The sequence below is a fragment of the Atractosteus spatula genome, chromosome 13 (assembly GCF_055471065.1).
Source record: "Atractosteus spatula isolate fAtrSpa1 chromosome 13, fAtrSpa1.hap1, whole genome shotgun sequence".
Taxonomy (NCBI): Eukaryota; Metazoa; Chordata; class Actinopteri; order Semionotiformes; family Lepisosteidae; genus Atractosteus; species Atractosteus spatula.
Genome location: NC_142718.1, coordinates 23,452,231 through 23,466,151, shown reverse-complemented (window position 1 = coordinate 23,466,151; position 13,921 = coordinate 23,452,231). Strand labels below are relative to the sequence as shown.

The window sequence follows — 13,921 nt, the reverse complement described above, 5'->3', positions numbered from 1 at the left end:
ATGATAACCAATTAATAATTGTCTCTTTTTGAATATGGTGTTTCATTTAAAAGTATACCGAGTATCAAAAGAGTAATTTCATATAGTTAACAGAAAGAAATCTCTTTTGTTGCAGGTGCACTGACATTGTAAATTCATTATGCCGCTTAACATATTTGTCACCAACAGGGGAAATCGGAGGCAGCAGCATATAGTCAGCACATATAGCCACTATAAGAAACAATACATTGTTGTTTGTCTGTGATGGATGTTTTGCACCCAGTTGCAGACAAGTCATCTTTTAGGATTCTGCCCCATTCCTCTCTTAAAGCCTAGACAGCTGTAAGCCTGTTCACTGGTCTCTGTGCTCTAGATGCCACACGTTATCCCTGATCATCCCTTTAAAGTTCAGTGGTACTTATACAGATGCAGCCATTCAAACTTTGCAGTACCGCATGCAACTACCCAAGCCACCGCGGCGTACCACGGTACGTGATTGGCTGGCCAAAATGACAGACGGGGGCACTCGTGGTGCATTGGTCGGTAGTGAACTTGTCGGTACAACTAAAGGGAATTTTTAGTAGCTGAGCATAAAAGGAAGAGGAGCATAACGCATCTAAAGGTCATAAACGATATTGGTGTAGGAACATAAACATATTATGTAAACTGTATATTGCTGGTATTGGTAGTTTAAAGAACAAATACACACCAGTATTCCATTTCTCCCTAAACATTTTAAGTCTTTCATGTGGTTATTTCGGAAACGTTTTTACGTGCCCCTTTTGACCATATTACTGTACGTTTATATACTTTGTGAAAATTGATCATTTTAAACTTTTCTGCGAATACGCTCTTTATCGGAGTAAACAAAAGCATACTTTTAGAACTTGATTAATAGGGAATATAATATGGAATCGCGTATCTAAAGAAATTAATAACAATATAATATATGTATTGCTGTTTCAGTGTTTGTCACATGACTGGATCAGTAGCGTGATAGCTTATGTGACTGACTTATAAGCGTGAAGTCGGGTGTTCAAGTCCAGCAATCGCTATGAGTTTTCTTTTAACAATTAAACATTTCTTTGAAAAACTAAAATAGGAAATATTATGGACACTACAGTATATTGACTTTTTATATTTCTAAATATCACAACATGTTTGTACTGTATGTACACAGCGGTACCGCAGGGTGTAGGGCACAAATCCATGTGAGCCGAAAATGCTACATCATTAATACAGTAATATCTTCCGTGTTGCATTAACAAGTTTAAAAGGGGGAGACACTTTACACGTTAACTCTTCGGTTCACAGAGAAATTTCACCAGAGCCTCTTCTCTTCTTGTGTCTAATTTTTAGTTTAGCAGGATTCAAGGAGGATTTCAAATGAAAGGCACTGATGTCAAGCAAGCCCAAATCAAAGTTTAACCCGTTCAGAGCCTACATTACATTTTAGCGTTTCATTTTGAGCTGAAGATTTTGAGAATCAATTCACCATGCTTTTCACATGCTCATAAAAGAGATTGATTTAGGAACATAAACATATTACCGTATGCAAACTGTACTGTATACAGTATGTATATGTATATTTAATGTCTTAACTGTGCCCGTTTAAGTATTGAATATTTATATGGAATTTTACCACTGAAGGGAAATCTTAGTACCTGAGCATAAAAAGAATAGGAGCATACTGTAACGCGTGTGAAGGCCATAAACGATATTAATTTTGGAACTTAAGCATACAGTATATGGCTGGTCTCGGTACTTTAAAGAAAACATACACACCAGTATTCCATTTCTCCCTAAACATTTTAAGCATCGAAGTCTTTAACTAACGTGATACCGGAGTCAACAAGCATACTTTTAGAATTTGATTAAAAGGGAATATAATATGGAATCGCGTATCTAAAGAAATTAATAACGATATAATTATATTCATGTGCCACAACACAAGAATAGTACACGCTGTACATTGTAGTGCTTTTTCAGCACCCTGCATGTGACCTTGCCGGTGGCGCAGTGGGTTAGGTTCCCGACTCCCACGTCACACAGTCTGTGATCGAATCCCGCTGGAGCCATGAATTTCCTTTAACAAACATTTCTTTGAAAAAATGAAACGTTTCCCTGAGTCAGAGATTAAATAAAACCTCACTCGCACCAAACAAATTTATATTTCTAAATATCACAACATGATCGAATTTAAGTCATTTTGATAACAATGAATAGTCACCTAGGCGTTACAATATAAACATTTATATTGATTTAAATCGCAATTTGATTTAAATCGCAAACGCGGGTTTAAATATATGTGTTTTTTGATTCACAATCAGACAAATGCAACATAAATTTATATCTTTGTCTTCTACGTATCTTAATAAACTTTCAGCATAGCTTTCTCCCCGTTTAGATTTATTTTTCTTAACTAGTATAGTTTAGATCTTTTTTTTTCTGAACCAGGGAAAATCTGATCATGTTTCTCTATAACAATAATAAAAAACATTATTTTACATATCACCTTTATGTGATATCACCTTAAAGACGGCACATACAAAGGTTAATTGCACAATGGACCGCGCAAAGAAATTTAAAATAGTCTTCTTTAGGTGTGAGGGCAGGAGTTGATCGCAGAAGGCATAATCAGCAAATTAGGAAAACAAAGAACAGGACAGGTGAGACGTTTATCCAGAGAGCGAGTGATCAGAAAAAGGAACAGCTGTTACGCCCAGGTTTTACGCTCTCTCTCTGCTGAATGAATAAAAGCATTTTATTAAAAACGCGTTTGCGTTTGTCTGGGTATTTACTTTGTAATCTTTGGTTTACATCTACTGTATTGCTTTGAGATGCCACTTTTAAAGGTGATATGTAGAATAAAGTTTTTTTATTATTGTTATAGAGAAACATGATCAGATTTTCTCTGGTTCAGAAAAAAGATGATTAAAATCTGTAATCTTTCCACTTGTATGTCATCGGAAAATACAAGAAGTTTCTGCTTTGTGTAAGGGTGGTATCAAAAAGTAATCTAAGTGGTGAGAAAGCTGTGCTCCTCAAAGCGCTTTACAGGATAAAAACAATAACAACAATAGTGTTAAACTGGGCAAACGATTTTTTTATAGAAATACAAAATGAGATATAATGATGTGTTCCGGCTAAGACATTAACGAGTACAACCCCCCTCTCTGCGGGAGTGCTGGCTGTGACGAATTAAACCGGTTTCACCGGTGTTTATGTAGAAAAAGTGATTAGGTTTATGAGCAATCTAATTACTTATTTGTTTAAAACGCTATATAAAATAAAGTTTATTATTAATTTGCTGGACAGAGCGGTGAACATTATTATGGATAAGACAAAGATAACGATCCTGATCAGTTTAGAAATCTGTGTACGCTGTAAGGTTTTTACTTCTTAAACTTTTAAAATACACGTTTCGAATAGAAAGAAATCATCTTCCTGGTACAGTATGTATAGCAAACCAGCACGTCTTTTTTCTACAATCAGAGGGGTTAGACGCTCGGTTAAAAGCAAAGGAGATTGTCTGTTATAGTGGACATAAAAACAAGAGTTCGCTGGCATTATATCCTAGAAGACACAGAACGGCGCCAGACCAGGAGAATGCCCGCAGCGTAAAAGAAAATGCCTGATGAACTAGGGATTGGACAGTTTCCAAGTGCTTGTACAATCGATGGAAATGTTCAAATAAATGTGCAAAAGAAATAAACAAAATAATCATTTATTTCTTTATCATATTGGCTAGCTAATGTCCTCTCTTTGCTAGTTAGTGGCTGTGTTTCTGCGTTGGGTACCAACGGGTGACTGTTCTCAGGCGGAAGATGTAAACAGCTTAATTTTCGTGTTAAATAATTTTTTTAAATTAAAATTCATTCTATACAGCAATCGCATATTTGGGTACCTTTCATAAAACTTTCATGCTTAAAGTGTTTAGGGAGAAATGGAAGACTGGTGTGTATTTTTTCTTTAAACTACCAAGACCAGCCATACACAGTACAGTTTACGTACATACAGTAATGTTTATGTTCCTAAATTAATATCGTTTATGACCTTCAGATGCATTATGCTCCTCTTCTTTTTATGCTCAGCTACTAAAATTTCCCTTTACTGGTAAAATTCCATATAAATATTCAAAACTAAGTAGATTAAAATGTGCACAGTAAAGACATTAAATGATTAAATCTTTTCACTACCAACGAATGCACCACGAGTGCCCCTGTCGGTCATTTTGGCCAGCCAATCACTTACTGCGGTGCCCTATGGTGCCCCGCGGTGGCTTGTGGGTAGATTATTGTACCGCGCATTTTGAATGGCTGCATCTGTATAAACGTACAGTAATATGGTCAGAAGGAGCTCGTAAAAATGTTTCCGAAATAACCACATGTAAGACTTAAAATGTAAAATGTAAGATGCTTAAAATGTTTAGGGAGAAATGTAATACTGGTGTGTATTTTTTCTTTAAACTACCAAGACCAGCCATATACAGTACAGTTTACATACAGTAATATGTTTATGTTCCTAAATTAAAATCTTTTATGAGCATGTGAAAGGCATACTTTGTATGATTGGAAACGAATGCGTGATCAGATTAACAAAATGATGTGGTGTTACTTTTTGTCAATGAAAAAATAAAGTCTTTTCATTTACAAAGACGGTTACAAAGAATGTGTCCCAGGGTAATACTTTGAGTTTACAGCTTGTCCAAGGTCATTCATTATTAATACTATTAGTAATATCTTCGGTAAAGACTTCGATGCATAAAATATTTCTGCATAATTAAAATATTTATGATAAAGGTGGTAGGTTGTGTACTTTTGTCCAACTGAGCAATCTTGCTTTCATAAAATATACCAACTTTTTAATGTATAATGATTAACATGCTTTAATACACAGTTTAAATTTAAAAGTCTAAAGAGTATACAACTTAAATTCTTAATTGAATAAAGATTGTCCCTCAGCAGTGATCAGGATTCGAGAAAACCGGATGTTTTCTGGTGACAGCTCAAATGCTGTACAGGAGAGGTTAAGCTTTATTAGCTCCACCTGCCGGTTTTACAAGGTGATTCCGGATACTATTAACATAATCTAATTTGCATACGGTATATTGCGACACACCCACTGCGTTGTACCGCAGTATACCCCGCTCATTTTGAATGGCTGCATCTGTACCATGCAAGAAGGGAATCCATGGTATAACTGTCACATTTTGATCTCACAAGAAAGCTGTTACATGTGCGTTGTCCTGCTAAGAATGATGTCACAATGGGATGAGCCCTCAGGAAGGATGCCAAGTAAGTCCCCGTAGCTGCTCAGTGTATTGCTGTGCTGTTGGGTTGCCATCACAAGTGTCGCTCTGTAACGTTAAGACACTCCTATGTCATTACACTGAAAACTGTCGGAAAGATAGAGCATAATGATGTGTCAGTCTTGGTGAGGTTGGTAGTGGTCTCCCAGATGGTAGCCTTCATTAAGAATTGTGCTTGACCAATATCAAAATTCCTTGCTGGAAGTGTCTATCTCACTGAATTTTTACTGAAAGACTTTTGGTAGACTACAAGAGATGTGAAAAAGCTAATTGCCTCACTACTGTGGAAGTAAAAAAAAAAAGTGATATGCCCCACAGAAATGAACAGGGTACATGTGGTACGCCAAACATTATTACAATAGGAACAAGTAATAGGTTTATTCCATGCTGAAAAAAAGAAGAAAGAAAACGCAACGTTTCGGCCATGGAGCCTTCTTCAGGTGGGACCTGAAGAAGGCTCCACGGCCAAAACGTTGTTTTCTTTCTTCTTTTTTCAGCATGGAATAAACCTATTACTTGTTCCTTTGCAGCCTACGCATGTTGACTCAGCTACCCACCTGAACTATTACAATAGCTCTATGGTTTTCTGGCATAACATTTATCTTATTTGCTGGTGAGAGAGTGTCCTCTATTCAAAATATACTGACTGAATCTTTTGTACTGTGAAATCTGGAAGCAGAAGAATTTTGATAAGGGTCTGTATGGCTACAACCTGTGGCACTATATATTTAGAAAAATATCTGTTGTGTGTAATAAAATGGGTTAAATACTGTACAGACATTCTTGAGCAGAAAATGTATAGAGTTCTATGATTGTGGAGAGATGTTTCAATGAGAATACAGAACTAAATACACTTTTTTGTCAACTAGTAAAATAGTTTTTTTTAAGATTAAAGACTTAAAGGATCATCTCAATATCTTCATATAAGTCCAAAAGAAAATATGTTGAGCTCCAATGAAAAGCCTTTGAAACATGAAAGAGTATTCCAGCAATGCTGTGAAAGAAAAACCTTGGGACAATGCCACACTGACATAAATCTGTTACATAAAAGTGGTGAAGGCTAAAGAAAATACTCTAGCATTTAAAGGAATAAGTTGTCATGTCTTTTCCTAAGATAAATCTTTCATTTATGTGTAACATGTGACAAATACTTGAACTACATACTCCTGGACCTAAATATTTTTATTGTTGTACTAGTAAAAGTATTTTAAGAAGTGACCAAATACTGCTGAGAACTGTGATACTGTGAGTAATGGTTTTGAATATGCAATTCAAGAATGGAGATTCCTTAGCCACACAGACTTGAAATGAGATCTAAAACACTGGAAACAATTAAGTTTGATGTGCCAAAGTAAAAATGATAGTAACAGTGCAGTATGTATGAACTATTCAGACTGAACCACAGTATTTTGACACAAACTGGAACAAAAATCCCCTTTGTAAAGCCACAAACACCTTTCACTACCTCTTGTATATATGTACACTACACAAAAATTGTCATAGTACGTTCATCCTTTCCAAAAAGAAAATAATACAAAAAAATCTCAACACACATTCTTAGTCTGAGAGTACAGTTTAAATTGTGAAATGCAATTGGCTCCAATACTCATTTGTTGCATTTTTAAAGCATCTTGGTTTATAATTTTCAGCATTGTCATATCAACAAACAACCACAAGAAGGCAAATAGAAAAAACACATTGGTTTTGATTTTTATGGGCAGCTAGTTTTTCAGAATTAGTCAGAGTTGTTTGTACAATTTGACAACGGACATAGGCTTGCTCGTTAAACTGTAAACTCAATTATAGCATGTTCCTGTAGTATACCTTTTGTCTGTGATAACAACAATAATGTTTTGACTTAAGTCTCTTTTTTCTTTCAGATTTAACTACTGTTAATAGTTCTTCACCCGAACTTGATAGCAGACGTGCAGGTAAGTTATCTTCTTCAGAAAATGAAAAGAACAAAACTAATATAATACTTATATAATACCAGTTATGTCACTGGTTTTACACAGCAGGTACGGTTTTAAAAATAAAGGAAAAAAATTAGTTTGATATAATCTTCCTAATGAACCATGATTTGTTGCCTAACTGGCTTTCTAACTGAATACAGCTCCAATAGTCAAAGGCAAACATTAAAGCTATCATTTTTCTTACCCCTGGCACTTGCTGTGATTTACAGCACTTATGAACGTTGCCTTAGAAATAAAGCACAGACAGAAATGAAATGGTAGTCTTGTAACATTATCAAATAACTCCTGCACACTGTATATCATTTCATATTTTTATCCAGATACAACAGTGTGGATAAGAATGTACATGCCAAAATTAGAAATCTCATTTTTGCTTTTAGTGTTTTTAGTCCACTTCCAGTGCTTTAAGGTTATATCTATAACCTCCATCTTGGATTGCATACTGTACATTGCATGAATTATCTCATACTGCCACCATGTGGGCTGAAAGTGTGCCACTTTTCTGTTCTGTTCAAGCTGTCTGCGTTGTGATAAAATCGAAATAGAATAAAATCTAATTTCACTATGTGAAATTCAAAATTATAAAATGCTTATAATCATTTACATTTTATGACATGATTTTGCATCATGCTAAGATGTACCAAATACTGCATTCTTATGCAAGAGTTGTTTCAGAGATTTGCACATATGTCCATTGTTATAGTGTGTTCACTGACAGGGTTAGTATCTTAGGAAATTCTTTAGACATGCTTTACGTTGGTAGATATTGTTTTAAATAACTAGCATGCCAATTTTATAATGGGATGCACTGCATTTTCATTCTCTATCAACCTCCTTGGCGTTTTTAGTACAGCGCTAAAAGTGAAGAGGATATCTCAGAGTAAGTTAACATGGCCAAAAAGTTTTCTGCTCATTTATACAAGTTCTGAACATTGAGATAGGATCTTAAATGGAAGGCTTTCTAATTTTTGTTATTTTTGTCATACCATTCTGTAAATTGAAAAGAAGGGAAAAGTCATTAATCATATTTTGCAGTTTGTTAACCAGTATCATTTTTATATGGTATCTGTTGGCTCAGATGTTTAAAGGAGGAATATTTGTAAATCCTTTGAATGTGTGCCCTGTCAGTACCCACTCAAACAACCAATTATGTTTAATATATTTGTTGCCATCAAGACAAATTGTTCTCTTTTGATCATTCCAAATTTGCAGGAATAGAATTAAAAAAGATGATTCTCGGTTAAAAAATATATACATGTGCTTAGCCTTGCTATATGTATGAATAGTAGTTATATGGATATATTCTTTGTTATTTATCAATTACTGTAAAGAACCCCATGGCATACCCCTTCATTAGGCAGTACTTTTGAAGGTAGTTTGATTTATTTTATTCACATGATTTTTCAATAAGAGTAAGAAGGTGACATCGCTGGAAAAAGTTACTATTATAGCAGTTAATACTTTTCAAGTCTCATTGATTTTGTTGGGTGTGAATTAAATGCATTTCTAAATTGCATGACATGTAATATCCCAAGACTTTAAAAGGCACTATCATTAGAGCATAAAAAGCATGCAAGAACTGTAGAAGTGCGACCCGTGTGACTGGGTTTGTTTGTGCAGTGGTGAAACATGCCTGAATACAATTGAAGTCTGTTTGGCTGGAGTTGGCAAGGGTATCCATAAATCAGAGTTGCCCGTTCGCTCATGGTTAGTGAGAGCCACATCACTCTTCACATTGATGCTCTGCTGCGGGTACTGTGGGACTTGTGGTGGTTTGCTCTGACAAATGCATATTTTGGAAAAATGCGGAGTCTCATCTTGCTAAATCTGATATAAGGCTTATGGTTCTAAAAGCAAGATAATTAACAGCTTGTAATTCAAGTTGAGTATTATCATAACTGGAAAATCCAATTTTAAAAAAAGACGTGTATTTTGCAAAATGATCAATAGAAAATGGAGAACAGCTACCTGTCATGATAGAAAACTTAGTATATATAATCCCAAGGTAATGAAGATTGCATGTCTACTATACTTTGCCATGTTCGATTTCTGTAACACTGTTCCCATTATGGTTTCCAGATTTGGATAGACCAGATTTTTGCTGGAGTCGTCCAGACAGAGGCACCTGTGATGGTTCTATGAAACGATATTTTTTTAATCCCAAGAAAATGAGGTGCCATGCTTTCCGATACAGTGGATGTGGAGGCAACAAGAACAACTTTGTCTCCAAGGAAGACTGTAGGAAAACATGCATGAAAGGTATTTAGTAAATTACTGTGTTCAGGAAAGTAAAAATGATATGATTTTGTGGACATTTTGCATCAAGTTAATAATGAATGAATGCAAATAATAAAAACAAATCATAAATTTGTCTCTTAGGCATTTGAAAGTTCTGTACTTGTAGTAGTGGTCCATCCATGTCCATAAAGCCAAAGTATCTGTAGAGCTGTGAGAGATCAAGATCTGAGCTGAACAAAAGGAGAGAACAAAGAATACTAGATACTTACTAGATGCGGCACTTAGTAGATGAAGAAAAAACAAGAAACTAATTAAAATGTAAATTAGGTTATGGAACTCCCTACTTTCCTTGTCATTTGCTTTCAGTGCTTCAGCAGTAGCAGAAGTAGTAATAAGGGAAAGTAACTTCAAACAACTGAATGAATCATAGGCCTCAGCAGTGCAATATCATGGGTTTTTATTTGTTACTGTTTGCACATGGCAATAAATATGGTACCTTGAGTGTAACTAAACACCACCACTGACATTTTGAACAACACTAAGTGATGGCAATTATTTCACCTCTCTGTGTAGAAAATTGAGAAGCCAATACTGTATAAAAACATGGTACAGCATGTTGATGAAATTATGATTCAATACTGTATGATACCAGTAACATACTTGGTAACTATGACAAGCAGCTTTCGTGCACCTTAGATATGAAAAGCTACTATGTTTTTGCAAAAAACTTTGCATATTTTTCTCAGCTGAAAATAGTGATCGTCATCATTTACAGATGAGAACCTATAACTGAAAGTCATCATCTCTTATCCCTTAGTTGCGGTGTAAACCATCTAAACCAAAAAACTTGTTCAAAGCCTGTATAAATGCATTTTGAACAGACTGTTAATCAGTCTAGGATATCTCAAAATAACCGGCAGGGTTATCTAACCATTAATATACAGGTTTCTTCCAATTTAAATCTTTGTGTTTTATCTTTTTTGAAAACATTGTAAATCAGCATTTCATATACACATTACTATAAAGTATGCATGTCTTGCACACTATCACCATCATTATTCTTTAATACTGTATAATTCTTCTAGCAACACTAATGTAACATGTCACATGTTTAGAAATGACTCATTTTTGCATTAGGATTAATACTTAATGATTGAGTTATGCATATTGTAGTTGTTAAGACTTTTATGTTTTTTTTAGTACTTACAGAGACACAGCATGCACTGAAATGTAATCCTTATCCAAGGAAAGAAATTTGACACAGACATATTTTGTCTTGAGGCAACAGAATGCAGACATTTTTTTTGTAGAATTTTAATTGGAATCTATATGCCAAAGCAGTTTCCTTCTTTAATATTTTCCCTTATTTCTCAAATGCAGGTGTCCCCGTAACAGGGCGAATAAGGATAAAGAAGAAGAATATCAAAATCTTAGTTAAGCCTTGATAAAATACAGAGGATCCTGTGGAACAAAATCAGTTACACTACATGAGATTCATTAAGAATTTATAACCGCTCTCTACTTTTGTTTAATCTTCTTGTAAAGAAAATATTTTGTATAATTTCACAAGCACTTACAGTATTTACTTTTAACTCAAATAAGCAAATAACGGAAGAAGGGATATGGTAGACAAATGTATTATGACTAAAATGTTACTGAAAGCTGTGTTTTTTATACTGATGTTTCTGAGCCTACTGTAAAGAAAAAAAAGGAATTTCATAATGCATAACTTCTGCTCTGAAAATAACCTTTTTACTGCTGTATATTTAACAACTGTTTTCTTATTAATTTAGCAAGCGGATATGTTTGGTAGGCTATTGTTAACAGTCACATTTCACGCTCATAAGACTTCATTACTTATAATCTTATTAAACATATTAAACTATCATGACACTGGAAACCTCAGAAAAGTGAATGTTATTCTGCTTACCTGTGCAACACTCCAAATGATAAAATACCAGTTGACATATTTAAATCAAAGCAGCCTAACTTAAGCTTCTTAATTCAAATTGTGAAGCAATTTCTCACATCTTTGTCTGATAGTGGGCCTACTCACACAATAACTGCCACGTCACCTGTCAAAAGAGGTGTTTTTTTGCAGTGGTGGATGAATTGGGTCCTGTCTTATACTGTATGTACAGTTTTAGAATTACTGGTGATGGAAAGGATAAATGTGAGAAATTGTTGTCTGGGCATAGTCTCTATATAATGTTTGATGTTCTGCAGTGTCTTGGGGAATTTACAGTATGGTAATTATAACTATTGATAATTTTATAGTAAAAATTAAACAACATACTTTCTCTGTAATTAAATGGACATACATGTGGAACAATTCACAGTGCAAAATGTGAAAATGATTAAATTCCTAACCATCATGGAAGTCTGCTATTGTTAATGTGTCATTGCATTACAGTAATATTTTTTCTAAATTGCATGGCCTCTTAAGCACAGCTTCACACATTGTTTGGAATGGATAACACTTCATGGTTGGAATGCCTCACACATTGATTGGAATACCAATGCATACCAGTTTTCCTCTTCTGCAGCTTTGCTCTTTCAAGTTCACAATCGCCAAAAGACAATGACAATGATGAATATGATAATTCAGTAAAGCTGCCAAGTCCTGATTCACCACAGAATTCTGCCATGTTTGACATATGGATTCCCAATGATGCAGCTCATTCAGGTAGAAGTAGAAAATGGGAAGCTCGGAAACCTTTCCATAGTGTTTTCACAAATTGTGAAATCTCAATCTCAAACACTCGCTCTCTGTGGTTCTCTGCTTCTATCCAAATCCACACTTATGTCTCGATAAAATTACTTAAATATGCAAATAAGAGACTTCATAATTCTGTAAAATGTTATGTATCTATTGCTTGATAGTGAACCTGCAACAAACATAGTTTAGAGTTTAAAAACACTGGATTTATCTGCAATATATTATTATGTCAGATATAGGATGCACTAGTGTGTCTGAAAATGTTATAGCAAATAAAAAATGTACTATGATGGGGGTATTTATTCCTACATACATGCTAAGAGGACTAATGCTTTTAGTATTAATGAAATCTCAGGCCAAGCACACGTACCTCATCCCACTCCATGGGATGGGATGAGATTTATCTCGGATAGCTCAAGAGTAGATAGAATGCTGCTGCGGAATCGCCCTGAAGGTAGTTTTACCTTCTCTATTTAAATTGAAAGCCGCGCGATAGAGCTTGGTAAAATGAATCATCTTAAGGTTACCAAGAAAACAAAGTGTGCCTGAGTTGTGAAGCGGTTGGCTTGGTTTTGAGATGAACAATGGAGCAGCCATGTGAGTATCTAATATGTGGTTACAATTGGGGTTGCAGGTGTAATGAGTTCCCCTATTACTGCATGTTCATGCAGTTGTGAGGGAGGAGAGCAAGGGGGCCACGTTCTGTTGTCTTAGGCCCTCTAGTGAGGACTTGTGGAGTCACAGGATAAGGGATAATTCTGCTGAGTCTCATTTGAAATATTCTGAGCTGTAAAGTGGTGGATTTTTTCTCAGGACAAGGGAATGCCTGAGAAGCAAAGGTTGAATATCAAATGGCCACAGTATCACTCTAAAGCAGGGATGTCATATACAGGCCTGGAGCCTCCAACTGTAGCTGTACATGAGGGTGTTTTGGTGGTCTGTCACTATTGGCCTTCTGGTCTGCTATTATGTACTGGTGGTCCCCTTTTTGAGAAGCCTGTTCAATCCCCAAAAAACAGTTCATCACAGAGGTATTACTCAGCAAAAGATCTTCAGTCCCTCTCCTCCTGTGAAAGAACTCTTCAGTCCTTTGTATTGCAGATGCAGTCTCCAATGCAAGATCCAGAACAGACATACTCCTCTCAAACCCTTCACTTTTATTCATTAGAAACACCTGGCACACCCATGCACAGCAAGTCTTCCCTTAACTAGAAGATACACATTCTGCACTGGCGTGCCTTACACAGCTTAACCCTCAGCTCCCTGTTTCTAACTAATTCTACAGAGAGTTTGGAGAATTCAAATTAAATCCAGGAGTACGTGGTAGAGACAGAATGCTAAATCCTGTCTATATCTGTCATTCATCATCTAACTCCACTCTATAACAAAATACTTTCAAGTTTTTTTTCCATTATCACCTAGACATCAAACCTAAACTGGCATTAGGACTGCAGAAGCTTAGACCCAGCCCCCTGCCCTTGGTGGCTGACTACTGATATATGGACTTGTGTTACTTCTAAGGAATGTCTTATGCTGAGGGCCAATTATGTATGTACCCCTTTCTATCTATGGATTGCCTCATGTGGAGGTTAAACAAGGCAGGTGTATTCAATTTAGTCTCTAGAAGGAAGAGGCTGCAACCAAGCCTCAGCTTGCTCTATAACTCCCAACTAGTCCATTTGTACAGCCCATTTGGCAGTT

The 13,921-nt window shown here is 35.6% G+C and overlaps 1 protein-coding gene across 2 annotated transcripts in view; it reads left to right on the top strand.

Annotated features, from left to right (window-relative positions):
* The window catches only part of tfpia (tissue factor pathway inhibitor a), a 49,021-nt gene extending 37,140 nt beyond the window's left edge, over positions 1-11,881 (top strand). For both annotated transcript variants that reach the window (XM_088930235.1, XM_088930234.1), the window contains exons 5-7: positions 7,171-7,221; positions 9,343-9,522; positions 10,882-11,881. In XM_088930235.1, the coding sequence (XP_088786361.1) occupies positions 7,171-7,221; positions 9,343-9,522; positions 10,882-10,946 (296 nt within the window). In that variant the 3' untranslated portion in view covers positions 10,947-11,881. The remainder of the gene's footprint in view (positions 1-7,170; positions 7,222-9,342; positions 9,523-10,881) is intronic.
* Positions 11,882-13,921: the final 2,040 nt, after the last annotated feature.